We start from the raw sequence: 27,913 nt of genomic DNA, 5'->3' as shown, positions 1-27,913 counted from the left end.
CTCTCTCACGCAGTGGTAGCATGAATGTCGTATGTCAAACCAAACGCAAGCGCCTCTTTACGTTGCATTTGGTCCGTAAGTTACTTTAAAATCTATTTCCAGTTATTTTCACAGGAGCACGTCTCGAGCCAGAGTGGGGAATGTTCAGTTCATTGCAGCCCATGCAAGCGTCTGTCTTTCTGCGGGATTTTGCCACCTCACGGCTCGCTGCTCTATGACGGGGAAGCAGCAGGGGCTAGCGGCGCAGCTGGTGAGGGTTGGTGCAGCTCTGCTGACTTCCGTGGAGTTCTGCCAATCCACAGGGGCTGCTCCAGGCATTGAACGGGAGCATCCACGGTCCAGTGAGAACAGAAAGGGGAAGAGAGTTCGGGACCTGGCCCAGAGGGGGTTGCAAGTGCTGTAGGGTTATGGATAATGCATTGCCCTTCCACAGCTGGCTTCATCTAAGGGTCTGTCTGCACTTCGCAGTCTTTAATTGTGCCTGGTGCTGTGCCTAAGAGGTAGGTCACTATTTCACCCCATTTACAGATGGTGACATTGAGACACAAAGAATGGAAGGGGTCACCCAGCGCTGGGGCTGGGGCTGGGGCTGGGGCTGGGGCTGGAAGGGGTCACCCAGCGCTGGGGCTGGGGCTGGGGCTGGAAGGGGTCACCCAGCGCTGGGGCTGGGGCTGGGGCTGGAAGGGGTCACCCAGCGCTGGGCCTGGGGCTGGGGCTGGAAGGGGTCACCCAGCGCTGGGCCTGGGGCTGGAACTCAAGAATCCCGTGGTCTGGCCACACTTCCTTCCAAAACGTTGGAAATCTCCCCTGCCACGCACCAATTCTCGCCCTGTCACCCGCGGAGCACAAAGGCCGGGCAGTTTGTGACTCACTCTCCTTCCACCAGCCGATCGCAAGCTCGCCCCGGGCGCCCGAAGGGCTGCGTGGTCCCGGACCCGCCCGCCGCCCGCGGGATGTGGACTTGTGCTGCAAGGGGTCCAGTCAGCCCAGGGTGAAGCGCCGCCGAGGAGAGGCTCCCCTCGGGCTCGAACTGGCCGCAGGCGAGCCGGCACGAGGACCTCGGGGGCTCGGCCTCCGCCGCCCAGCCCAGAAGCGAAACGAGGAAATAAAGCGGAGGCGCGTTGCGCGGAGGGCAGCTCTCGCTGGACGCTCTGCGCCGGAGGCAAAGCCCCGCTCCGCCGTTCGAACTGGGAATTCAGTCTCCAGAGTCTTGGGGCTCGAGCCTGGGCGTGGCTGGGAGCAAACGTGGGGCTTCGCATGGGGGCTGCAGGGAGGTGAGGACAGAGCTCTGGCTGAAGCAACAGCTGCGGCTGGGTAAGGTGTTTCCCTTCTCCCCTGCAGGGCGGCAGCCGAAGACAAACGGGCCTGCAGCATTCAAGGGGCTGCGCTCAGGGGGATACATAGCGCGTACCAGGGGCTGGTAGGTGTAAGTGAGGGGCACGCGGTCGGGGCATGTGGCCGGTTCGATATTTGATGCAGAGCTGCTCAGATGCCAGCTCTTCGGCGTGTGGCTCCCGGGTTCCTTTAGCTCTGCAGAAGGAGCTGCTCTTTGCGCTGATGCTTGAGGCAGTACAAACCAGCCTGACTTCTGGATCCGAGGCAGTTTTCCAAAGCACTTGTGACAGTGGGAAGGGAGGGTGGGATCATGAGGCTTGGCCCAATCTCATGGAGTATGTCAGAGACTTTCAATTCCACAGGCTACAGCAATCAAACCCGGTTAAAGTGGGCTGGACCAGCTCAGGAGCTGGTGAAGGATTTCCCCATTACCCCTAGGTCAGACTGGGAGTGACTGCAGGTTGTGAGGAGCATCTGACAGGGTTATAATCTGGATGGTTCTCCTTCAAACATTTGTGCATGTGGATTCTACTTCTGGGATGCATGAGTCCCAGCTGTGGGATCCACGTGAACAAAACATCTCAAAGAACCACACTTACTGCCAGGCCTTTCCCACTGCTCAGGAAAGGCAGGGAAACAAAATGACCAACTTTAACCCTCCCAATAAGCTGGGCACTGACTTCTGTGAGCTTGATAGACCAGGCATTTGCATCATCAAACTGCCACAGTTTGGCAGTGAACCCTTCTCTCAGCCTAGCAGTGGCTGCATCAAGCCCAGCTCACAAGATGCATTGGCTGGGTTGGGTGGGGAAACTTGCCGTCCAGTTTGTTCTTCAGTACTTTGGATTCCCAGGGCTGATCAGCAGCCAGCTTTCTCCAGCAGGGTAGGCAAACGTGCGCTCCACAAGGAGCTCTGATATGGAGAAAACAGCCGCTGCTCAGCATCTGTTCTGCCTATGTCATGGAGCGTTCAAAGTAGGGAATGGAGGAGACCTGTAAGGCCAGCTACGCTACCCCCTGCCAGTGCAGGACTGATCCCTAAGATAAAGCTCCTCTCCTGTGGTATCTAGGAGCCAGTACAAAGCATCATTGTCAGCTCCCCATGTGCAACGCTTCAGCACTTTCTAAATGCTGTAGCAAGAGCTGCTGTTTGGCTTCTCTGCCTGCTGCCTCTGGTTCAGCAGAGCAACATTCAGCACTCAGCTCTCCGCGTACCTGCCCCAGGAAAGCATCTGAACAGAAGAGGGGGAAGGGACAGTGGGATCCAATAGGCAGGTCCCATGAGACAGACTGGTTTGATAGATGCGATGAGCCTCACGGGTGGTTTGTGTGCCTCATTCAGTAGGCTTTGTTCCCGCCATGTCTTCATTCATCAGTTGGGACCGGGGTGAAAGTAACTTAAAGGACTTACTAGTCTGCAGGGCGGCCGGGGTCCTGGGCAAGGTGTGTGTGGGGGGCATCTCTGGGCTCCTGGAAGGGGCAGGGCCTTGGGCAGAAGGGGCGGGGCTGGGGAGGGGCTCCCGCAGCCAGCCCTTCAGTGCTGCCCGGCCTGCGCCGCCTGGTGCTCTGGCGGCTATTTAAAGGGCCTGGAGTTCTGGCCGCTGTCATGGTAGTGGTAGCGGCTGGGAGCCCCAGGCCCTTTGAAATCGCCAGGCCCCTGGGCAGCTGCCCCTTTTGCCCCCCACCCCCTCAGTGGCCCTGCAGGTACGATCAGCTGCATACCGGCAGTCCCTTTCTTACTGGTACGCCGTGTCCCCCATACCGGCTTACTTTCACCTCTGCTTGTGACTGTGGTAACTGGCTCCCTTCCTTGACCCTGACTCTGGTTTAGTTTTAGTGGGGCAGGTGAATGGAAAAAACAATTGACTTGCTTGCTCCTGAAGGCCTGTGAATGTAAGAACATCAGAAGAACATAAGAACGGCCATATTGGGTCAGATCAATGGTCCATCTAGCCCAATATCCTGTCTTCTGCTAGTGGCTGGTGCCAGATGCTTCAGAGGAAAGAAATTGTGAGGATCTGGGCATAAGTGACATGCCCAAGTCACCCAGAGTGTCTGTAGCAGAACCAGGCATTGAATCCAGATCTCCTGGGTCCCACTCTGTGCTTTAATCACACAACCATCCTTCCCTCCTAGGGAGCATATGGCTTGGGAGGGGGGGCATAGTGTGGATGGGAAAACCCACAAGGAAGCCAGGCAGAGGTGGGGTGAGTGATTGGGGAGCAGTCCTGAAGTGGCATATGTCACAGACTCCAACTTTCTTGTGTCCAGGTGGGTGCTCCACCCCCACTCTGCCCCTTCCCCCAGGGCTCTGCCCTCGCCTGGGCTCTACCTGCCCCCGCTTCCCCCCCCCCCGAACCTCCTGCCCACCAAACAGCTGATCGGCGGGTGGCTGGCGGGTGCCGAGCACTCACTAGTTTTTTTCTCTGGGCGCTTCGGCCCCGAGCACGCACAGAGCTGGCGCCTCTAGCATATGTGCTAAGCTCTGCTGTGGGTGCAAATGGCTATGCTTTGTTCACTCTTTGCCTCCCTGCACTGGATGGATTGGTCTCTGCTGCCCTGCCTTTGACTGGGTCCAGGGATGCTTTGGGAACAGCCACTGACTGTTACCTCAGCTGCCTGCTCCTCTTTGCAGCAGTGCTGATGGGTGTTTCCAGCTTGGCAGGCTCCGCTCCTATTGGAGCAGCGGGAGGCTTATAGGCCAGAGAGCCACGGGGGCTCCAATGAAGCCGTGGCATTTGGCAAGCACAGTTGTCCATGAAGATCTCAGAGACCCTGTCTCAAGTGAAGCTCTCTGCTACGTACCAAGCAACCTTCCATTTCCTCTCCTTCCCATTAGCCCACCAGGCTGCAGTTCTCCGACCTTACGGCAGATGCTGCCGGAGGGAAGGTTGATCCACTGAGAATGGTGGGTTACTGAACTTTTCCCCTCTCCCTCTCGCTGCCCCAGCCAGAGGCTATTAGCAGCCACCTGCTGGCTCAGTGGCAGAGGTGACACAAGTTTGGAGCTATCCCAAGGGGCCACATCCCCAAATCCTCCCCTGCCCATGGCACTGCTATTAGCAGCCTCCGCAGAAGAGCCAACGGAGAGCTTTCTGTCTCTGCTCCCCGCCCTTCTGTTTCTGGGGCTCATCCAGTCTAGGGATTGCTTCATGCAGGAGCAGGTGTCCATTAATGGGGTGTAAAACAGGACTTGGCTCAGTGTTGACTGGCACTGTCATAGCTGCAGTGGTTAATTTGTGCCAGGGCTTGCCACGTCAGTTATGAATATAAAAAAATTGCTTGACACCTGGCACCTAATTGCTTAAGCCCTGGCACCTCTTTCCTTACAAATTAAGCCCTGCATAGTTGGCTCTGCGGCTGCTGGTCAGTTACAGTTACAGGCCTGCTCTGGACTCGGGGAAATGGTGTATTTTAACGCTTGTTAAAATGCTAGTAAGAACAAGGCAGATGATGGTTTCAGGCTGTGTGAGCTGATCAAGATAAAACCTGGGCTCCTGTCTCAGATTTACCTTGACCAGCTAGCGTGTTTCAATTACAGCTGCCTAGTCTTCACTCATACTTTAGCACCCAAGAGCTCACATGGGTTAAAGATGCACTTTTGTCCTGGCACGAGTGTGACCCATGTGTCTCAGGTCTTGTTAGTTAATGTGAGGTTTCAGAGTAACAGCCCTGTTAGTCTGTATTCGCAAAAAGAAAAGGACTTGTGGCACCTTAGAGACTAACCAATTTATTTGAGCATAAGCTTATGCTTACGAAAGCTTATGCTCAAATAAATTGGTTAGTCTCTAAGGTGCCACAAGTCCTCCTTTTCTTTTTAGTTCATGTGGTTGAACACAAGGCGCTGCTTTCCCACTGCGGCTGGTCCCTCTCCCAGGCTCGGGTAGATTGGTGGAGCAGGGAGAAGCTGGCCCTGCTGTTGTTCATGCTGTCCTGGTTCTGGGGAGGAACGGGGATTCCCTCTCCACCTCCACCCACCTGGCGCTTTTCACAGGAACTTAAAGGCACTAAAATTACTAAGGAACGGACGGTAGCACCAAAGACGACCACACTGTTTCTTGGTCAAATGTTGTCTCTGAAATGAACAAATCGCCACCTGGTGCGTATTTTTAGCCTTGAAACATCTGCAGTTATCTCTTCCTCTTGCTTCTCATTTTATAGCAGGCAGCAAGGAAGTGCTAGTAGGGTCTGGTGCAATAAAGATTCCAATACTTGAGATTACAAAGAAAACCCACTCTGTTCTGCCCCTTGTGATGCCCAGAAACCACTGTGACTCACCCCCCAGAAGAGGAAGAGGATGGGCTGCTATCACCTCTTCTGCAGGAACATGTCTTTAAACAAACTAAAAAAGACCTCCAGCTTGCTCAGCTGATGAAATGCTGCTATTTTTATTCCCTACCCCCATGCAGCTCAGATGCGGGGAGGGTCGCTGCAGGAGTCCCATAGCCTGGCCTCCTGGAACCGAGAAAGGGTGGGTTTGTCACCTTAAGGTGCCAGTGTATTAATCCAGTGGGGGAAAGCAGGGCCTCATTGCTGTGTCCTGCGCAGAATTGCTGATGCAGCTGCTGCCCCCCCTTCCAGATGTGCAGTGCTGGTTTGGGTTTGTACACGCCCAGGGGCTTTTCATAGGTGACCCGCAAAGGGAGACGACATTAGGATAGTGTTCCCCACCCTGCCCTTTTTGCTTCTTTATATAGCAGATCCAAAAGAGACAGAGAGAGAGAGAGAGTTTAGCAATATCAGAACTGTCTGGAGGTCTGTGCTGGAGGTCTCTTTGGAGAACTCCAGGAGGAAATGGAGCACATTCTCAGTCCATCATTAGAATGGTCGTGGGAAGCACTGAATCTCAGGCATTCGAGTTCAATCAGCGCTAACAGAAACAAAAAGGGTGAACAAAAATCACTTTCCCCCTCAGTCCGTCAGGCCATTTTGCTTCTTTGGAGTCTGTCAGTTCTCTAGTCATCCATCGAGTCTTCTTGAAAAAAAATGGCTGTGAATTTCTAACTTGAAAAGCTTTCAGCCCTTCTTTACAGGGCAGACAGAGATAAGCAGGGCACAAACCCAGTGTTCCTGGCACCCATGGCTAACTCAAGTCTCACAATAGTTGGTGTTATTCTTAAAGCCCCAGATGCTGGAGTCATGTGAATATATGGGAATCTCAGCTTTCTTTTTTCAAAAAAAGTAAGTTCCTAGCTCTTATGGCTGTGGAGAAAAGCTTGAAACCATGAAGCGAGTGCAAGTAAAAGTCTCAGAAACCAGAAGGTGAAGGGCAAGAACTTCCAATATATTATTTTTTAAAATTTCATGATTGTGGATATTTCTCTGCTTTGGTGGGGGGCTGGGCCTATTGCACTCCTGTCCTGCTGCTGCAGATGGTCCACTGCCAGGGTGGGGTTGGCAGTGCTCTCCAGAGCCAGGGGGTGCTGGAGTTAACAGCCCATTGAAATGCAAGAGGCAGTTCCTCCCTCTTGGAGTGATGGTCTCAGGCTCTCAGCAGACATCCCTACATCATGGCCTGAGTGTAAACCTTTTAAATCTTTTCTTCACTGCTCTGAGGGCTAGAAACTTACTTGTTTAAAGCTGACATTGTGATTTAATCACATGACTCCTGGAGCTGGAGCCATAGGTGCTGGCCTAGTACCTTAATCCAGCCCTGCTTATGGTAGAATAAATCAGGAATAACTCCATGAAAGTCAAGGGAGTTACTCTGGGTTTACAAACAGGATATTTCTGTAGGCAGATACAGTGGCTGGAAGATGAAGCTAGACAAATTCAGGTTAGAAATAAGGTGCAAACTTTTAACAGTGAGGCTGATTAACCATTGGAACAACTTGCCAGGGTATGTGGTGGAGTCTTAAAATCAAAACTGGATGTGTTTTTCTAAAAGATACAGTCCAGCTCAACTACAAGATATGGGCTGGATACTGGACGCACCAGCGGCCATTCTCTGGTCTGTGTTATACAGGAGGTCATAGGATCACAATGGTCACATCTAGATTTTCCGGGCTGAGAGGAACAGCCTGTGGGGTCAGGCTGATCTCAGACGAAGCAGAAGGAGGGTGCCAGCACCACCCACGCTGACTTCCCCCCACTGCCCGGGTTCAGAGAAACAGCTGGCGTCAAGTCCTGACTCATTTTCTCCATATTGTAGTTCTGTGGCAGGGTGACGCCTCTTGCCCAGTAGCGATTTCCTCTTCTTTGGGCAGCAGGATCTTAGCTCATTTTGTGCCTCACGCTGAGCCTGGATGATCCCATTTAAAAAGAAATGACCTACCAAAACCATAGTATGGGTGTGTGAGTGTTCAGACAAATGGTGCATCCAGCTGCCTGGGACATGGGCCCAGCAAGGGCAGCTGGTTACAGCAGCTTCAGTCACAGCTCTGCCTGACCTGCTCTCAGACCCAGGGCTCTCCACTGGCCCGATCAGCCATGAATCTGGCTTGCATCCAAGCAAAAATCCCAGGAGTTTTTCTCTCTCTTGTGAGAGAGGCTCTGGTGTTGTTTGCCCCAAAAAGCTGGGAGAGGCCACCTACCAGAACCCTCCAAGGCACAAGAACAAGACCAGCAAACTCCAGCTGTGTCCCTGCTTTCAAGTCCAGGTGCTTGAAGCTTCCAGTGTTTAAACTCTGCCCCCACTCAACCTCCCCAGCTGCTTTTCTCTGTTTCTAGGCTGCTCTGATTGGCCCCAGACTATCTCCTTTAATCAGCCTCATCTGGCCTGCCGGGATTAAATCAGGGCAATTATTGCCTTTCTCTGCTGCTCTCTTGGTCATTACGGTAACTTTGCACAGCAGCAGACCAGGTGATGCTCCAGCCTTCCCTGCTGGCACTGCCAAGTGCCCCCGATGGTGCGTCTGTGTGCTGCCAACAGATGACGAGCTAGAAATTGGTCCATAGTGTTTAGCTCCACTGAAATGACTAGGAGAGCTTTGGAAAGGGACCGAGGGAAACTGCAATAGAGACTCAGCCTCCAAATTAGTACCCCAAAGTATTATTTATATTTCCACAGCATTCAGATGCCCCAGCCAAGATCAATGTGGCATTGTTAGACATCACATATTTGCTTATTAAGAGACAGCCCCAGCCCCCCTGAAGTTACAGTCTAAATAGACAATTATCGCCATTGCATAGATGAGAAATCAGGGGGTAAGTGACTTTCCCAAGGTCAAAGAGGGCATTTGTGGCAGAGCCAGGATTTGACCCCAGAGCTCCTGAATCCTACTTAGTACCTTAGCCACAAAGCTGTCTTGCCTTTAAAAGAGGGAAAGCTGCTGTGGAGGAAATATGAGACTCAAGAGCACTGGACTCATGGCACTGCTGTACTCTCTAAGGCAGGATTTAACTGTGGCCTACAGTGGTGAAAGGCCAGTGGCCTCAGCCCAGTGCACTGCGGCGCCCTCTCTCCTGCTGACTGGAGAGTGTGACAGAATGGCGAGGGGCAGAAAGAAGAGTTATTTACCCCTGCCCATCCCACAAGAACCAGGGGCCCCCCAATGAAATGAACGGGCAGCAGGTTTAAGACACATCTGGGAAGGTGCTGGGTTACTCAGTGCACAGTCAACCTGTAGAACTTGTCGCCAGGGGATGTTGTGAAGGCCAAAGATGTAACTCGGTTTAAAAAAGAATTAGAAAGCTCCTGGAGATAAGTCCGTCAATGGCTATTAGCCACTTAGGTCAGGGACGCAACCCCTTGTTCTGGGTGTCCATAGCCTCTGGCTGGATGACGGGATGGATCACTTGAAATTGCCTGTTCCGTTCACTCCCCCAGAAGCAGCTGGCACTGGCTGCTGTGAGAGCCCACGTACGGGGTTAGCTGGCCCATTGGTCTGGCCCATCATGGCCGTTCTTATGACATCTCAGAACTGGGAGTCAGGAGTCCTGGGTTCTATTCCCATCTCTGCTCCTGCCTGGCCACAGGACACTGCCAGACAGGGATTATGCGTGCTGCCCTCCTTCCGGAAGGTGCCTTCAGATTTTCCCTACAGAAGGGGTCATAGTGACACAAAGTATTCTGAGTGCAATAGCGTCTTGCCAGTGGAGAGTGAGGTGAGTGCATCGGGCCCTGCTGTGAGGGGAAGACGGGGCCCAGCGGAGTGGTCAGCAGTCTGAGCACAGCTTCTCCTCAGTTCTGTCCCAGCTCAGCCAGTGACAGCGCCTCCAACACTAGACAAGTCATTCCCCTGCCCCACTGTGCCTCAATTTTCCCATCTGCAAAATGGAAACAATACTTACTTGTCCCCCTAAAGCAGATGGCAGAGTCTACCATAATCCCCTTGCTGGTTCTAAGGTGCATTCCCAGTGGGGGAGTTTGTACCTGGCTGGTGTTGATCACACAGATTCCTGGCAAACACTCTGTACCGACGGCCCCGATCCCACGGCCATCACCTTGGGAGCTGGGTTGCCAGCTTTGCAGCATTCTGTGGGGTCAGATCTGGCTCTCTTTAGACTTCACTTGTTGGCAGCCAGGCAGCGAAGGAGGATTTACAATGAAACACACAGTGCCCTGGCATGGGGCTCCAGGGTCGGGCAGCCCAGCACCGTCCAGCACGCCCTGCGGGGGGACCTCTGCGGGGGCAGAAGCTGTGGGGGAGAGAAGGGAGGGAGCCATTTAAGAGCCGTGCTAGACGCGCGCCGTGCGGTGCGCTCTCCTAGCTGGTAAGCGGGGCTCCTGGGGCTCCTGCTGCAGGCACCAGGGGGGCAGGCAAGTGAGGGGCCGGCTGGGGGCGCGCTCCCCTGGTGGGGCGTCCGTCCACCCCTGGCCTGCTGCCCTGCTCCTCTGGCTGCCGGGCGGCGCGGGTGCAGTCTCTGGCATGCCCTGCTGCCGGCGGCCCCTGGAGAAAAGCCAGGGGAAGGGAGCCGCAGGCCAGGGGGTCTCAGCTCTCAAACGCGGCTGTCACCACAGCTCCCTCTGGCCGCGATCAGGAGCAGTGGCGGGGCAGGGACGCATCAGCCAGCCCGGTAAGGTAACCCAGCGGCCGTGACTGGCACTGTCCCAGCCCCGAGCTCTCTCCCCGCCCCGCCCCGCCCCCTATACACCCCCCCCAGCCGCCTGCCCTGAGCTGTTCAGGGCAGGGGGCTGGGGTGACCCCCACATACCTGGCCCACCCCCCTAACCCCCTGCCCTCACTCCTGCACCCCCGACAGCCCCAGGCCTGACTCCTGCAGCCCCTTCACGCACCCTCAGCCCCCTGACTTACCTGACTCCTGCACCCCCGCACTCACCCAGCCGCCCCACACCCCTGCCCTGACTCCTGCACTCCCCCATCCCCAGCCCCGCCCTGAGCACCAAACAGAAGTTGCCCCAGATAAGCGCTCTGCACCCCAACCCTCTGTCCCAGCCCTGAGCCCCCTCCCACACTCTAACTCCTGGCCAGACCCCGAACCCAACCTCCAGCCTGCTCCTGCCCCCTGACTCCCTCCCAGACCCCACACCCCAACCCTGAGCCTCCTTCCACATCCTAACTCCTGGCCAAACCGAACACCCCAATGTTTGTTTCTATAAAGCGCTCTTATCCAAAGCACTTTACAATAGTTGGCTAATGGTATAAACAATAAGAAAAGGAGTACTTGTGGCACCTTAGAGACTAACCAATTTATTTGAGCATGAGCTTTCCTGAGCTACAGCTCACTTCATCGGATGCATACCGTGGAAACTGCAGCAGACTTTATATACACACAGAGAATATGAAACAATACCTCCTCCCACCCCACTGTCCTGCTGGTAATAGCTTATCTAAAGTGATCATCAGGTTGGGCCATTTCCAGCACAAATCCAGGTTTTCTCACCCTCCACCCCCCCACACAAATTCACTCTCCTGCTGGTGATAGCCCATCCAAAGTGACAACTCTTTACACAATGTGCATGATAATCAAGTTGGGCCATTTCCTGCACAAATCCAGGTTCTCTCACCCCCTCACCCCCCTCCCAAAAACCACACACACAAACTCACTATCCTGCTGGTAATAGCTCATCCAAAGTGACCACTCTCCCTACAATGTGCATGATAATCAAGGTGGGCCATTTCCAGCACAAATCCAGGTTTTCTCACACACACCCCCACCCCCATACACACACAAACTCACTCTCCTGCTGGTAATAGCTCATCCAAACTGACCACTCTCCAAGTTTAAATCCAAGTTAAACCAGAACATCTGGGGGGGCTTGGTCCTGAGGGAGGACCCCAAAAATGAAGCCGAGCCCAGGGCCCCACTAACTCTAAATCTGCCACTGCCAGGCAGCCTAAGTGCTTGTGCCCCTGGCTCTGGAGCGAGGCGACCAGTATGTGTAGAGAAGGTGTATTTGTAGCTTCAGGGGTGTGAAGCAGAAAGTTAGAATCATAGACTATCAGGGTTGGAAGAGACCTCAGGAGGTATCTAGTCCAGCCCCTGCCCAGAGCAGGACCAATCCCCAACTAAATCATCCCAGCCAGGGCTTTGTCAAGCCTGACCTTAAAAAAGTTGCTGTGAAACCACATTTTCCACTCTGGGGCTTCCCATCTCTCAGGGTCCTAGAGCCCGGGCTCCAGGCTGAGCCCAGAGCAGTGAAATGGCCCCTCAGCCCAAACCCCACAAGCCTGAGTTGGCTGGCATGAGCCAGTCGCGGGTGCCTAATTGCTGTGTAGACAGACCCGTAGGTCCCTCTGTGGCCGCACTGCTGACAGCTCTCAGCAAAGCCCTGGGTGCCTGCGGCCAGTTACAGAAGGAAAGGGTTTCTTGAAAGGAAAAAATATTGCTCATTCTGTTTCCAGGAAAACGTTCCTTGGCTTGGTCTGACCTGGGAAGGGGAAGCGTAAGAGATGTGCAGGGGGCTCCACACCCTCCTCCCATGCACAGAACTGACCTGCCCAGAAAGGAGAAAAGGGAAGAAGAGTGTGTGAGCCCAGCTGGGGCCAGGGCCAACAGCTGTGGGGCCATTTTTGTTTTTCTTCTTAAGTTCCTAAAAGTCCATGCGACAGGGTTTCAGCCGGCCACCTGCAGTGATCCCCACCCCCGCATACACCCGCATACAGTGCATGCTGAGCTGTCGGTGGGATTTTTTATCTCCTTCCTCTGAAGCCTCAGGGAGGGCCAGGGCTGGGCTGGGTCACTGGACGGGGAGGTCCAGGGCTCTGAGGTGGCACTGGACAGGGAGGTCCAGGGCTCTGAGGTGGCACTGGATGGGGAGGGCCAGGGCTGGGCTGGGTCACTGGATGGGAAGGACCAAGGCTCTGAGGTGGCACTGGATGGGGAGGGCCAGGGCTGGGCTGGGTCACTGGATGGGGAGGGCCAGGGCTCTGAGGTGGCACTGGACAGGGAGGTCCAGGGCTCTGAGGTGGCACTGGATGGGGAGGGCCAGGGCTGGGCTGGGTCACTGGATGGGAAGGACCAAGGCTCTGAGGTGGCACTGGATGGGGAGGGCCAGGGCTGGGCTGGGTCACTGGATGGGGAGGGCCAGGGCTCTGAGGTGGCACTGGACAGGGAGGTCCAGGGCTCTGAGGTGGCACTGGATGGGGAGGGCCAGGGCTGGGCTGGGTCACTGGATGGGAAGGACCAAGGCTCTGAGGTGGCACTGGATGGGGAGGGCCAGGGCTGGGCTGGATCACTGGATGGGGAGGGCCAGGGCTCTGAAGTGGCACTGCACAGGAGGTCCAGGGCTCTGAGATGGCACTGGATGGGGAGGGCCAGGGCTGGGCTGGGGCATTGGATGGGGAGGACCAGGGCTCTGAGATGGCACTGGATGGGGAGGGCCAGGGCTGGGTTGGGTCACTGGACAGGGAGGGCCAGGGCTCTGAGGTGACACTGGATGTTCTCTCTAGCTAGGTGCTTGGCTGGCTGGCCCTTGCTCCCATGCCCAGGGACTGACGCATCGCTCACTGTGGGTCAGGGAGGAATTTTGCCCCAGGTCAGGCTGGTGGTGACCCGGGGGCGTGGGGGGGGCGGGGTTCGCCCGCCTCTTCAGTGTGGGGGTGCGGGTCACTTGCCAGGGTTCTCTGGGTATCTCTCACTTACTCATTTCCCTGCCATTGCGGGGCCTTGGGCACTGGGGCCCCTTGGCCCGTCCTGTTCTCTGCCTGTGGCACGGCGAGGTTTAGTCTCCTGTGAGCCATAATACCGTGGTCTCATGTCGGTTGTTGGGTCAGTATGCGGGGGCTGGGTGGGAGTGGGGGCTTGTGATCTCCAGGAAGTCAGGCTGGATGGTCTGGGGATCCCTTCTGCCCTTAAACTCTAGGACCTAGTGGTTAGAGCAGGGCAGGGGAGTCCTGGCTCGTCACTTCTAGTCCAGGCTGTAGGAAAGCATGTGATCTAGTGGGGACAGCAGAGGGACCAAGGCGTCAGAAGTCCTGGTTCTGCCACTGACTTGCTGGATGGCCTTGGGCAAGACAGCTTGGGGGGTGGGAGGGCTTCTCCCAAGTGCTCCCAGCTGGCCTCAGGGAGTACCCGCCCACCCAGTGCCTTCAGTGGGAGCAGAGATGGGCCAGAGCCGAGCACCTGAGAATCCCGCCCTTCTATTGTTTCTATGTGCAAAGCCGGGCTGCCATCTTGGGGAGGCTGGACAGTTCACCAGGCTCATGTTAGACCATGTGACCATTTGTGACACTATCAGCTTCTTGCTACAACCTTGCCTAGATCACCTGGCGTTGGGTCAGACGCTGGCTCACGGTTGTCACCATAAACACCTTCAGCTCAGACCCGCCAGGTGAGAACACACCCATTCAGACTCATATTCACAAGCAGTTGTGGTGCTGAGAGGGGAAAACGCCTTTCTAATAATGAGTGATATGTAATCGCTCACGTCGACACCTCGAAAGATCCCAAAGCTCTTCACAACTGCACAACATATAGTGGGAATCACTTTACCCCACAGCACCCAGCAGCTTCTGGGGTGGAGTGCAGCAGCTGTTCTAATGTTTGCTTGACAGTTTCTCTTTAAACAAGAAAACCCCAACAGAGTGGAGGCAGTGTTGGCCCTGCGGTCCTTCCTTCTCTGCAGCCCGGAGACCAATGGCTGTTTCCTTCTCCCAGGTGATTGCTGCATTTCCTCAGAGACAGGACTCCCCAGTGCAGCTGTGGATGTGCTGATGAGCCAGGCAGCATGTCAACAGTAAGTGGTGCAGGCTGCTCCAGCCCTCGCAAGGCTCCTGGCAGCACAAAAACCCGAAGCGTGGCTGACTTTCACTTTCCTGGAGGGCTGATTTTCAGACCCGGGTGCCTGTAGGGTGCATGAGCCCATGCAAATGGGCAGCGTGAGGGTACCGCAGCCTGGGGAACACAGCCTCAGAGGGGGGCAGATTGTGCAGGCCCCAATGGTCAAGAAGGGGTCACTGAATGTGACACCCTAAAGTGAAATCCCGCTAACTTCCTCCCCCCAGGCACTCGCAGGTCTCCCCTCCTCTCCTTCACCCACTCACTGCCCTTGGGCTGGGCTGTATCCTGGGACCATCTCCAAATGCATGGGTAGCTAAACCCCTCCACCCCTCCTTTATGAAATTCCCAGTGCCAGGATCTGATTTATTCCCTCGAGCTCCCAGGCATAAACCAGCCGCTACCTGCCTGGTGCCAGCAAGGAAGAACCTTCCACCATGGGCAGATAATTGGCTCCTTGTCCCTTAATGGGGCTACGCACCCCTTCTCCTGCAGCAGCTGGCACTGGGGGAGATGATTCCATCTGGCATGACACTGCTTGTCTTCCTAGCTAACCTACAGCACCCGCACGCCCCTCTGCCATTGCCTAGTTGGCACCTGTTTGCCTGGCAATGCCTGGCATTGTGTCATACCAGCTTGGCCATTGATCAGCTGTGGAGCATCCCATACCCCTTGCAGCTCAGGTGGGGAGTACCCCAAATTCACAGCATGGCGGTGACCGTCTCACCCTTGCAGTCCTGCAGGGGTTCAGCCAGTCCTTAGCGCGTGTCCCTTACACAGACCTGGAGGGGTGACAGTTTCGTGTCTAGCTGCTGGGGGAGGAAAGGGGAGCCCTGGCTTGTTGCCGGCTGCCCTCATGCTACCCCCTGTTGCCACAGAAACGTTGGTTGCCGGGGACGCAGTGCATCGCCAAGCACGACCACACCAAGCCCAAAGCCCGCGAGCTCGCCTTCCGCAAGGGCGACATCCTCACCATCGTCGAGGTCTGTGAGGTGAGCCGGGCGGCATGGAGGCCTGCGAGGAACGCTGTGCACAGGGCGCCAGAGCCGGGACACCAGCCCAGAGGGCCAGGCCGCAGGGCACGAGCACTTGGGGAGGGGCTGCTCCCGAGGGCAAACCGCTGGGAAGGGGACCCGCAGAAGGGGCAGCGGCTGCTTGCCCACATTCTCCTGGCAATGGGGCAAAGCCCCCAGCCTCCCTCTAGGGGGCTCTGCGGGGCAGGGACCCCCTTTCCTTAGCCGTGTGTGCAGAGCCTGGCACAAGCAGGCCCCCAGCCGCCTGGGCCCCGAGGAGCTGCTGTAACATACGCCATGGAGCGTGGGCCATAGAGCCAGGAGGGTCAGACTCTGATTTACCCTAGGATGGCAGGATCCCACCTTGTCTCTCCCCACCGTCCCACCCCCACCTGACCTCGCCCCTCCCCCCCCCGCTCCCTTCCCACCTTGTCCCCCCCACCCCATCACAGCAGCAATGAGAACCTGCCAGTGGAGGGAGTCGTGGGGCAAGGAGAGCTGGGGGTGGGCTCGTGGAGTTGGCCCCTTCCCCCGAGAAGTAAGACCCCTCCCCACAAAGTGCCAATGGCATCGAGATCCCACCATGTTCCCCTTCAGCAGAAAGGCTGGTACCAAGCGAAACACAACGACACCGGCGAGGAGGGGCTGCTCTCGGCCAGCTCAGTGCGGGAGCGCGAAGCCATCCGCGTTGACCCCAAGCTCAGCCTGATGCCGTGAGTACAGCCGAGCGCTTGAAGGTGCCAGCATTGTGGCATGGGGTGTGCTTGCGTTGTGAAGGAGACCGATTTCTGTCCCACTTCTGGCTGGGATCAGCTGGTTTGAGCACCTGGGAGTTAACGTCATGCCCGGGCCGCGGGCCTTGCCATGGCTCAGGTCACGTCTAGGAAGGGGGGAGACCAGGTTATTTTACAGCTCTATTGGCTGACGCAGGGGTAGCTCGAATCTCAGGCTTCAGGCCACGTGCTGGTCACTGCAGGGGTCAGGAAGGGGATATTCCCTGCTCTATAGTCAGCTGTGAGGGGTTGGCCAGGTGCTTTGTGGGTGCTTTTTGCCCTTCCCCTAAAGTATCAAGGATCGGATCTAGCCACAGGCTGGATGTCTGGCTATGTGGCCCTCCCCTGGAGTGCCCCCCAACCAGACTGGAGTGAGCAGGGGTTGGCCCTGCTCTGGCTAGGAGAGGGGCCAGCTGGGCAGTGACCTTCTCCGGGGCTGCTGGTCTCCAGTGTGGCACTCGGAGGGGGGGCAGGGAGGTTGGCTGGATGTAGTGCAGGAGCAGCTCACCCCACGCCCCCTCCACACACTCCCTGGGATGGGAGGGAACTCAGGAGGGGCGGGGGATCTCCACCATACTGCTCATGTGGGGAGAGCTGTGTGGAGCTGGGGCCGGTTCCCAAGTGTGTGCAGCATGGTTCCTCTCCTCCTTGCCCCCCAGCTGGTTCCACGGGAAGATCTCTGGCGTGGAGGCCGTGCAGGCACTCCAGCCCCCTGAGGACGGGCTCTTCCTGGTGCGGGAGTCCATCCGGCACCCCGGGGACTACGTGCTGTGCGTCAGCTTCGGCAAGGAGGTCATCCACTACCGCGTCATCTACCAGGAGAACTGTCTGAGCATCGACGCCTCTGTCTGCTTCTACAACCTCATTGACATGATTGAGGTCAGCAGGACACCTACCCAGGGTCCCAGCCCCCCGTGGCAACTGGGCAGGCACAGCTCCCTGGAGTCAACAGGGGGCTCCACTAGGCAAAAAAATGAACCAGAGCAAAAGCATCGGGCCCAACAGCACCCGGGCTCCTGGGCTGCATAAGAACCTAGACAGGAAGGTGGCTGGATAGACAGGCGGCTGCCCCTCCCCATCTTCTCTGTTCCCGAGCAGTACGGCTCTGTCAGCCCTGAGTGATCCACTCGCATAAAGCAGCGGCTAAAACCGCATGATCTAAATATAGAGCTGCTGCTGAAACCCTGCGGAAGGAAGTGGAGTCAGCTATTTCTAATAATCACCCTCTGGCCTTCTGCATCGCCTCCCAGCCCAGCGCTGCTGACTCCCAAATTTGGGGAATAAACCCTGCCCTGGGAATCAGGGACGTATTTTTATCCTCACCTAACAGGCAGAGAAACTGAGGCACAGAGACAGGGAACTGCCCTACTTCTGGTTGCACAGTGACTCAGCCACAGAGCTGGGAATAGAACCCAGGAGTCCTAACTCCCTCCAAGAGCTGGAAATATCCCTCAGGAGCCCCTTGTGCCAATCCTGAGCCCTCCCAGGAGATGGAGCTCAGAGGGGGAGAGGTTCCCATTGCCTATGCCCAGTCTTACCAGGTGGCAGGGGGCATATCTCCATTGATAGATGGGCACAGGGCAGATTCAGTGACTTGCCCAAGCGCACCAGTGGCTGAGCCAGGAATCAAACCCCGGTCTCCTGCACCCCTGGCCAAGGCCCTGTTGGCCAGGCCATTCTTCCTGCTCTGGGTTCGAGAACTTGGTAGGGACTTGGCAATTGCTTCTGGGGCTGAGAGGGTGGCAGCGCATTCCCAGGGGTGGGGATGGGGGGCTAGGAGAGGAGCTGTCCTGGCTGTTAGAGAACCCCCTCACGGTCACTTTGTGATGAGCTTGTCCCTGCTCCCTTTCACCATCACTGGGGTCTGCTGCGAGTGCACACACGCACACAGAGTCTCAACAGCGCCCCCTGCAGGAAATGGGAGGGAGCAGCCCAGACTCCCTCTCCTCCGACACCGTCACAAGAAGCCCTCCAGCTTCATTGCAGAGTGGGGAGGGTGGCACAATGCTAGGGTGGTGTGGGACCCGCTGGGCTGCCAGTCCTGCTCAATCTGGCAGGTCTCAGCAGCTGCTCCCAGTGGCAGAAGCACCCTGGGTAGGGCTGCACCCGGGCTCTGTGATGTAGGGTGCAGCGGGCTTACTGGGCAGCAGCTGTGAGCCTAAGTAACTCTGTCTGTCTGTCTGCAGCACTATATGAACGACCAGGGAGCCATCTGTACCAAGCTGGTAAAACCGAAACCAAAGCCCGGGATGAAGTCTGCTGAGGAGGAGCTGGCCAAGGGTATGAAGAATCTGTCTGCAAACTGCAGGGGTGGGGGATGAAAGGGGATGGGGACACTAGGGCAAGTGGCCGGACTTTGGGGGGGAAGGTAAAATCCCCAGGGTCCAACGTTCTCGAGTGACAGAGCTGGGAGCTCGGGCCAAGGAATCCTATTGCCAGGGCTGAGCTGAGTGGAGCTTATGGGGTATGAAACTCGCACTCAACTCACGGAGGGGCTTCGGCAGCTCAATGGGGGTCAGGCTCGACACTTGGGGGGAAGACCCAGCCCTGCGACTTGTAACCAGCCAGTCTCCTCTCCCATGCAGCCGGCTGGTTACTGAAACTGCAGCACCTCAAACTGGGAGACAAGATTGGGGAAGGAGAATTTGGAGGTGAGCGCTCGGGTCGGTCCAGGGAGTGGGTGGATCCTGAGATGGCATGAGGCCCTGCCCACCAGTGCATGGAAAGAGCTCTGGGGAGCAGGCTGGAGGCTGAGTCCAGAGAGGGGCCAGCCGGGCAGTGCCAGGCACACCCCCTTGCTCCCATCAGCATGCCCTGTGGGAGCCATGGGTGGCAAAGCAGGGAGGGTCTGCTCGGCCTTGGCCTCGCGGCTGGGATGGACGGGGCAGATAGTTGTCACGGGGACGTGCAAACCAGGCCCCTAGGAGCCACCCCATGATGCCCCCCCCACCCACCCCCGGCTCACTCCCAGGCTGGACTCGCCCTTGGAGTCACACCCCAACCTCTTTCCCTTCACCTCTTCCAGATGTGGATGGGCCCTCCCTGCCCCAGACCCTGCTTCTGTTTCCCCCTTGCCGGGGTGGGGCCGCCCTCTTGGCACCTGACCACCCTCTCTCCCCACCCCACAGCCGTCCTGCAGGCAGAGTACCTGGGGCAGAAAGTGGCCGTGAAGAACATCAGGTGCGACGTCACCGCCCAGGCCTTTCTCGCTGAGACCGCTGCCATGACGTAAGTGAGCCAGGAGGCTGGGCAGGCGCTCCCTACCCTGCCCCCAGAGGTCTGCAGGATTCCCCCGCGGGCAGGGAGCAGGGGCACGGGCAGCCTGCAGGGGATGACTGAGCATGCAGGGATTTTGCTGGAGCGTGTGTGCGGGAGACGGAGAACAGGCCGACAGGACAGACTTGTGCTGGTAAAGCCGTGTTGCTCAGGGTGTGATCTCTGAGCCCCTGGGCTAAGCCGCTGTACCAGGAGAGCTTATCTAACCGGGGACTGGAATAAGCTACGCTGGTGAAAGCGTGGTTTGGCCAGCGTGAGTGGCATCTGCACTAGGTGCGCTTTGCTGGTCTAGCACCATGGCTCTCAACATTCCCAGACTACTGTACCCCTTTCCGGAGCCTGAGGCCAGAGCCCCCCACCTCCCAGGGCTGAAGCATGTAACTTAGCTTCATAGGGCCCCCTGTGATGTGAGGCCCCAGGCAACTGCCCTGTTGGCCAAGCCCTAACGCTTGCCTTCACTTGCAACCCCCCTAAAGCTGTCCTGTGACCCGCTGTGGGTCCTGATGCTCAGGTTGAGAAACACTGATCTAGATGAGTTGACACTGCCTCCTGGAAGACCTCTGTGTACCCCCAGGGGTATGTGTACCCCTGGTTGAGAACCACTGGGCTAGCACAAGGGTGTAGCTAGGCCAGCAAACATGCCTAGTGAAGAGCTGGCGTTCCTCTGTGAGACTGGGAGCTGTGTGTGTTTGTGAGAGAGATTGTGTGTTTTCATAATGAACCTCAGTAATAATTACTAATCATAGAATCATAGAATATCAGGGTTGGAAGGGATCTCAGGAGGTCAACTAGTCCAACCCCCTGCTCAAAGCAGGACCAATCCCCAACTAAATCATCCCAGCCAGGGCTTTGTCAAGCCTGACCTTAAAAATATCTAAGGAAGGAGATTCCACCACCTCCCTAGGTAACACATTCCAGTGTTTCACCACCCTCCTAGTGAAAAAGTTTTTCCTAATATCCAACCTAAACCTCCCCCACTGCAACTTGAGACCATTACTCCTCGTTCTGTCATCAGCTACCACTGAGAACAGTCTAGATGCATCCTCTTTGGAACCCCCTTTCAGGTAGTTGAAAGCAGCTATCAAATCCCCCCTCATTCTTCTCTTCTGCAGACTAAACAATCCCAGTTCCCTCAGCCTCTCCTCATAAGTCATGTGTTCCAGTCCCCTAAACATTTTTGTTGCCCTCCGCTGGACTCTTTCCAATTTTTCCACATCCTTCTTGTAGTGTGGGGCCCAAAACTGGACACAGTAGTCCAGATGAGGCCTCACCAATGTCGAATAGAGGGGGACGATCACGTCCCTCGATCTGCTCGCTATGCCCCTACTTATACATCCCAAAATGCCATTGGCCTTCTTGGCAACAAGGGCACACTGCTGACTCATATCCAGCTTCTCGTCCACTGTCACCCCTAGGTCCTTTTCTGCAGAACTGCTGTCTAGCCATTCGGTCCCTAGTGCCACAAGTACTCCTTTTCTTTTTGCGAATACAGACTAACACGGCTGTTACTCTGAAACCGGTCCCTAGTCTGTAGCTGTGCATTGGGTTCTTCCGTCCTAAGTGCAGGACCCTGCACTTATCCTTATTGAACCTCATCAGATTTCTTTTGGCCCAATCCTCCAATTTGTCTAGGTCCCTCTGTATCCTATCCCTGCCCTCCAGCGTATCTACCACTCCTCCCAGTTTAGTATCATCCGCAAATTTGCTGAGAGTGCAATCCACACCATCCTCCAGATCATTTATGAAGATATTGAACAAAACCGGCCCCAGGACCGACCCTTGGGGCACTCCACTTGACACCAGCTGCCAACTAGACATGGAGCCATTGATCACTACCCGTTTCAATATTAATCATTTATTATTCGGACTCCTTTTTAGCATTATACTGTGGTGGCCTCCAGCCAGCCAGAGCCCCCGATGAGGGCACTGGACAAACATGTAGTGAGGGACAGCCTCTGCCCTGAAGAGAAAGCTTGCTAGACAAATTCAGACTAGCAATAAGGCATCCTCTTAGCACAGTGGGGTTAGCGAAGCATTGGAATAACTTGCCAAGGATGCGGCAGACTCTCCACCTCCTGCAGTCTTTAAATCAAGACTGGATGTGTCTTTCTAGAAGACCCACTCTAGCTCAACCACAAGTTGTGGGCTGGATGCAGGACTCACTGGGTGAGGCTCTCAGGTCTGTGCTCTACGGTTCCTTCTGGCCGTAAGATCTGTGACTGTAGGATTAGGGTTCCCAGGTGTCTGGTTTTCGACCAGAATGCCGGGTCGAAAAGGGACCCTGGCGGCTCCAGTCGGCACCACCGACTGAGCTGTTAAAAGCCCGGTCAGCAGCACAGCGGGGGCCCAGGGCTAAGGCAGGCTTCCTACCTGCCCTGGCTCCACGCTGCTCTCGCAAGCAGCCACCAGGTTCTTGTAGCCCCTGTGTGCTGGGGTAATCAGGGAGGCTCTGTGCTGCACGCTGCCCCCACCCCGCGTATCAGCTCCACAGCTCTCATTGGCTGGGAAGGCCAAGGGCACTGTGCAGAGCCGTCTGACTGCCCATGCACCTGAAGGCTGCAGGGACCTGACGGCTGCTTCCTCGGAGCCATGGTAAGTGCTTCCGGGACACCGCACCACCATCCCTGGATCCCAACTCCCTGGCCCAGCCCAGAGCCACTTCCTGCACCCCAAACCCCACATCCCCAGTCCCAGCCCAGAGCCCGTATCCCCTCCCACAGCCCAACCCCCTGCCCTAGCCTGGTGAAAGTGAGTGAGGGTGAGGAAGAGTGAGCGACGGGGGGGGGGGGGGGAGGGATGGAGTGAGTGGGGGGCGGACCCCCAGAGTAGGGGCGGGGCATGAGCAGGGCCTCAGAGAAGGGGCAGGGCAGGGTGTTCGGTTTTGTGTGATTAGAAAGTTGGCAGCCCTACTGTAGGAAGAGCTCTGAGTGTAAGAGACAAGCCCTAGCAGGGGGATGAGAGCAGCAGGGAGCTATGGTGGGACCTGCCGACAAGTTCTCCACGTGGGGGTGGGGGCTGGGGGGTAATAGAACAAACAGGGTCTTTCCCTACAGATTAGCTATGTGCCCTCTGCCAAGCTGGTAGGAGCAGCAGAGCAGTTGGGGGGGGGGGTGGCCTGCAGGGGCCACAGCAGAGTGGGTTGGAGGAGGGGAAGTGGTGGCTTTGCAGGTTTCGGCTGGCAGCTTGTCCTCCTGTGAGAGGGAAGGCCCAGGGTGCGCGCTGGGGAGCCGGGCGATGGAGCCTGTGTCCCCCTCCCAATGCTGGCAGAGCAGACAGGTGAGCTTGCACGACAACAATGGGGGTGGGTAAATTGGGGAGGGCTCTGATGGCTAGGACAAGGGGTTCAGGTATCCCCAGTGCCAGGCAGCTTCGCCCAAGTGGGGCCCCCCCACAAGCATTAGCAGCTTGTGTGGCTTCCCCTGCAAGATGCACCGCTTGGCAGAATGTCTGGGCCCTTTAAGAACCCACAGCTGGCCCGGTGTTGAGAGTTCAGCAGTTAGTCAGGGGAATGCCGCGGCGCCTTTCCTACCTTTGTGTGCAGGACAGTGACAGGGTTATCCCTAACTAGGAAGAGACATCTGGGAGGTTTGCTGGGCCTGGTGTCTTCTGACTTAACAACTGCGTGTGGGTTCCCTTTAACGACACCTTGAGCCTGAAAAATACTCACCCCACAAAGAACAAGGGCTGCAGCCAGGGCCCTGTGAGCTGCAAAGTTCGCCCGCAGTGCGGAATAAGGCTCCAGCAGCTCAGCTTTTGATTTGTGTGTGTAATGCTGACAGCCCCGGTCGGCAGGATCGAACTGGAGACCTCTGGAGCTTAGTATATGAGCCTCAACTGCACAAGCTGACAGCCACCCGGCTGTTAGCGAAGGGTATATAGCAGCCTCATTTTATCTCTCTCTCTAAGTGGTCCCTGTGCCACTGGATGGGACAGAACCCCACACTCAGGGAGTGTGTGGGTTACATGTGTTCCTGTGTCCCCCTCCCTCGCAGGCCAGGGGCTGGGCTGGGTGTGTGTTTGTGTGTGTACACATGTGCGTTCCCTGTGTCCACCTCCCTCGCAGGAGGGGCTCTGTGTGTGTGTGTATTCCCCAGGCCTCCCTCCCTTGCAGGCCAGGGGCTGTGTGTGTGTGTGTGTGGGGGGTGTTTCCCTGTGTCCCCCTCCCTCGCAGGCCAGGGGCTGGGTGTGTGTTTGTGTGTGTACACATGTGCGTTCCCTGTGTCCACCTCCCTCGCAGGAGGGGCTCTGTGTGTGTGTGTATTCCCCAGGCCTCCCTCCCTTGCAGGCCAGGGGCTGTGTGTGTGTGTGTGTGGGGGGGGGTGTTTCCCTGTGTCCCCCTCCCTCGCAGGCCAGGGGCTGGGTGTGTGTTTGTGTGTGTACACATGTGCGTTCCCTGTGTCCACCTCCCTCGCAGGAGGGGCTCTGTGTGTGTGTGTATTCCCCAGGCCCCCCTCCCTTGCAGGCCAGGGGCTATGTGTGTGTGTGTGGGAGGGGGGGTGTTTCCCTGTGTCCCTTTCCCTCACAGGCCAGGTGCTCTCTCAGTGTGGGTGCCATGTGTAGTTAGAGCCCACCCCTCTGGTCCGGCCCTTGATGTGGCCATTCCCTCCTCCAGGAAGGTCCATCACAAAAACCTGGTGCTGCTGCTGGGCGTGATCCTGCACAACGGCCTCTACATCGTCATGGAGTTCATGAGCAAGGTGAGAGCATCGCAGGCTCTGCTGCATCAGAGCAAACCAGGGCCCCCGACCAGCCCTTTCCACCAGAGACGCCCTCCCCCGGGCACTCGGGCTGGGGCCTGGTCTGTTGAGCCATTCACGGCTAGGCCGCAGGGTCAGATCTGGCCTGGTTCAGCAGTGACTGGAAACCCTCCCTCTCTGGGAAGATGGTGGGTCTCAGGACGGCTTGCAGGGAATAGGCCCCGTTGCAAACCCAACCCCTGCTGAGAGGCCAGGGACCGACTGGGCCATGGAGACCGTTCTTCCAGCTAGTCCTGCAGGTGGGATCAGGGAGGAGGCATGGGTGGCGGACGGCGCTAGCCTGGCTGGCGGGCCAGAGGGCTCCTGTCATCGGGGCTGGCCGTGCATTCCTTGGGGCTAATGCAAGAGGTGACAGCTCCAGCTGCCCTTGGGTTCTGATAAGTGTTTCTCTCTCCTCTGGCAGGGGAACCTGGTCAACTTCCTGAGGACACGGGGCAGATCAGTCCTCCAGCCCAAGCAGCTCATCCAGTTTTCCCTGTGAGTCCTGCACCTTTCCTGCACTGTGACCTGGATGCTCCCAGCAGGGGATAATTCTGTCCTTGCAGTCAGGACAAGCCTTGTCTAAGGCCACCCTCATCACAGGTGGCCCCTTTCCATCCCCTCTGTCCCCTAAAGGATCTAAAGCGCTTCACATTTCGCTCCCCTTGGGAGGCAGGCCCCAGCCATTGTCCCCACGTCACAAAGGGAAAGTGATTTGCCCAGGGCCACGCAGTGAGTCAGTGGTGGAGCTGGGACCAGGATCCAGGAATCCTGAGTCCCAGTCCCCTGCCCTGCACAGGTCAGAGGCTGGGGTTAGGTTATGCTCTGATTCAGGCTGCGCAGAGATGGCATGCCCAGGCAGGCTGCAGCAAACATTTGTCCTCTTTAGTGAGGGGCTAAGTGCACGTCTGTGGCTGAGAGGTGTGGAGGTGGGCACTGAATATGGATGATCTCTTCTCCCCCCATGCACCTTGGTTTTGGCTGCCCATGCCGTGCAGGGACGTCGCCCAGGGGATGGACTACCTGGAGTCCAAGAAGTTGGTGCACAGGGACCTTGCCGCCCGCAACATCCTGATCTCAGAGGAGAACGTGGCCAAAGTGAGTGACTTCGGCTTGGCCAAGGTGGACCCGAAAGGCACAGACGCCACCAAGCTGCCAGTCAAGTGGACAGCTCCGGAGGCCCTGAAACACAATGTGAGTGAGCGGGAGGGGACTGGCAGGGCCACCCAGCCCAGCCCAGCCTTCCACAGGGCTCCCGCCCTTCACATCATCTTGGCCAAGTGAGATTTGTCACAGGCCGTGACGCCCGCATCTGACCCTGGTACAGCAACATGCCCGCGCAGCTGCCTGTCTCCCAACCCAGCCACGCATCTCCCTGTGTCTGAGCTTCCCCAATGCTGCCTCGCTGGGTTCGTCTCAGTGCATTCTGGGAGAATCCGGCATTCCAGGCCGCTGTCCCTTTGCGCCTCAGCAGGGCGCGAAGTGCCCAGGGACACATGCGTAGAGTGGCACCAGCGTGGCAATGCATCCTGGGATTGCTAGTGCACAGAGAACAGGGAGCAAGGCGGAGCTGCCAAACCAGTTACAAACCTCTGGCAGAGCGACCCCCACTGGGGTGCCGTGGGGATGAGCCCTGCAACAGCCACGTGCATGGGCACAGCCCTGTGTGGAGCCAGCTGTGTCACATCTGGTTACAGACCCAGATCCAGTTACACTAGAGACAGGGCTGAGGGGATTCATAGAATCCTAGAATATCAGGGTTGGAAGGGACCTCAGGAGGTCATCTAGTCCAACCCCTGCTCAAAGCAGGACCAATCCCCAATTTTTGCCCCAGATCCCTAAATGGCCCCCTCCAGGATTGAACTCACAACCCTGGGTTTAGCAGGCCAATGCTCAATTCTCTGCAAAGGGCCCATCCCCCAGTGCGTGGCCTTGCCACGCTCCCAGGAGCACCCAGAAATGGGGCTAGGCCGTTCACCGGGTGGGATACAGCTCCTGCCCCATCCCTGGCCTGTGTCACCAGCCCTGCGTGGCTTTGTGACTGCCTGCTGCAGCGTCACCTTCCTCACATTCCCTGCAGAAATTCTCGGCCAAGTCGGACGTCTGGAGCTATGGGATCCTCCTGTGGGAAGTGTTCTCCTACGGCCGGGCGCCCTACTCCAAGATGGTGAGTGCTCCCCATGGGGAGGGGTTGGCTGACTCCTGCCACCCCTGGGCTAAGGCCTGGATGGCACAAGGCTCCAGTTAAACCAGATTTCTCAGGTCTTGCTAATGCCAAGCGCCTGAGCATGGGGGAAGTATGGGAGCCTCCATGCCCATCCCCATGTCCATCCAGCACCCTGGAGAGCAGCTGTTCCGTGGGGCATGGAAATCATGGGGAGCAGCAGTGCAGCAGGAGTGTCTGTGTCACAGGGGGAGATGGGGGCTCGAGGGTGAGTGAGAGCACACAGACAGAGGTGGGCAGGATTTAGCACTGCCCTGGGTGGTGATGGGGTGGATCATGGCGTTACTCTGCAGAAAGGCCCCAGGATGCATGCAGAAAGGGAGCCGGGGATCTCACAGCAGGTCTCTCTCTCTCTCTCCCCACAAGACTCTGAAGGAAGTGACGGAGATGGTGGAGAAGGGGTACCGGATGGAGGCCCCTGAGGAATGCCCACCCTCCCTCTACACTCTGATGAAGACCTGCTGGGAGATAGAGCCGGGGAAGCGGCCTTCCTTCAAGAAGCTCACCGAGAAGCTGCAGAAGGAGCTGAAGCACATAGGGGACAGTTAGCCCTGGGGGCTCCTGCTTCCAGGGCCGAAACAGCGCAGGGGCTGGCAGGCTCCATGCAGCCTCTTCTGGGGGTTCTTGGCCTGGGTCACCCCTGCCTGACACACCAGGGCACCACACCTGGGACCGGAAACACGCCGCAGCACAGAGCTGCCAGGGCTGGTCCTGCTGCTGCACTGGGTCTGTGCTGCCTTGCCAGGCAGTAAAGATGGGGATGGGACCTGACCTTCTCCTCCTCCGACTCTGTGTGCCTGCACCAGGCTGAGAGACTGGTTCCAAGGGGCCGTATTTACCCTGGCAGCCTTAGCATGTCCCTGCCACAAGCACAGCTCTCCGAGAGCGTGTACTGGCTGGGACTAGACTGGCATTGGGTGCCTCGTGGGTACATGTACGCTGGTGCTCGTTCTGAACCATACCTGGCAGGTTTCTGATTTGTTCAGGATGAGTCTGGTCAGATGGCCCCATAGATCACAGTCTGGTGACCACATGCCCCCCTGTCCACTCGCCACAAACCACAGCTCAGGGACGGCTGGGAGGAGTGCGTCCCATTGCGCGGAGCCAGCAGCACCCTCCTGGGTGCTCGAGCACGTGAGCCCTGGACACTCCTGGGTGTCTCCATACCATGCTAACCTCTTCAATCAGTGCAAGTGGCCCATTGCCTGTCTGAGAAAGGTTCAGCGTTTCTTCAGCGTAGCCAGGCCGTCTCCAGGGCCCAGGGATGGGGCTGGGGCTGGGGCTGAGGCGAGGGAAGGGTGGGGGAGAGGAAGTGCTGCTCCCTAGCTCTTGGCCCCTGGACTCAGCTCTCCGGAGTTTATTTCCAAGTGTTTCCCTCGTGTTTTAGTGATTGAAAATGTGGCCGCAGCACAAAATGAAGAGAGTTCCACTGTC

At 57.1% G+C, this 27,913-nt stretch overlaps 1 protein-coding gene across 4 annotated transcripts; it reads left to right on the top strand.

Annotated features, from left to right (window-relative positions):
* The first annotated feature begins 155 nt into the window (after nt 1–155).
* MATK (megakaryocyte-associated tyrosine kinase) lies at nt 156–27,913 on the top strand. 4 transcript variants are annotated; one of them, XM_048831119.2, is made up of 13 exons: nt 156–500; nt 14,338–14,416; nt 15,336–15,449; nt 16,068–16,183; nt 16,903–17,122; nt 18,430–18,523; nt 18,829–18,894; nt 19,372–19,471; nt 24,132–24,216; nt 24,680–24,753; nt 25,254–25,449; nt 26,336–26,422; nt 26,846–27,913. In XM_048831119.2, the coding sequence occupies exons 2-13, from the start codon at nt 14,408–14,410 to the stop codon at nt 27,026–27,028; spliced, it is 1,344 nt and encodes a 447-aa protein (XP_048687076.1). In that variant the 5' UTR covers nt 156–500; nt 14,338–14,407; the 3' UTR covers nt 27,029–27,913. The 4 variants fall into 4 exon arrangements, with proteins under 4 accessions (XP_048687076.1, XP_048687078.1, XP_074979313.1 ...); XM_048831121.2 differs by lacking the exon at nt 156–500 and adding an exon at nt 1,187–1,314 and having other exon boundaries at nt 16,071–16,183; XM_075123212.1 differs by lacking the exon at nt 156–500 and adding an exon at nt 1,187–1,314.

Source organism: Caretta caretta, chromosome 25, assembly GCF_965140235.1.
Source record: "Caretta caretta isolate rCarCar2 chromosome 25, rCarCar1.hap1, whole genome shotgun sequence".
Lineage (NCBI taxonomy): Eukaryota > Metazoa > Chordata > Testudines > Cheloniidae > Caretta > Caretta caretta.
The sequence above is the reverse complement of the archived record's forward strand: the minus strand, read 5'-3'. Positions and strand labels throughout refer to the sequence as shown.

Bases quoted from the DNA above. Each gene is read 5' to 3' on its own strand.
- MATK (XM_048831119.2), top strand. The intron at 24,217-24,679 runs GTGAGAGCATCG...CTCCTCTGGCAG, and splicing joins TCATGGAGTTCATGAGCAAG to GGGAACCTGGTCAACTTCCT. The intron at 26,423-26,845 runs GTGAGTGCTCCC...TCTCCCCACAAG, and splicing joins GGGCGCCCTACTCCAAGATG to ACTCTGAAGGAAGTGACGGA.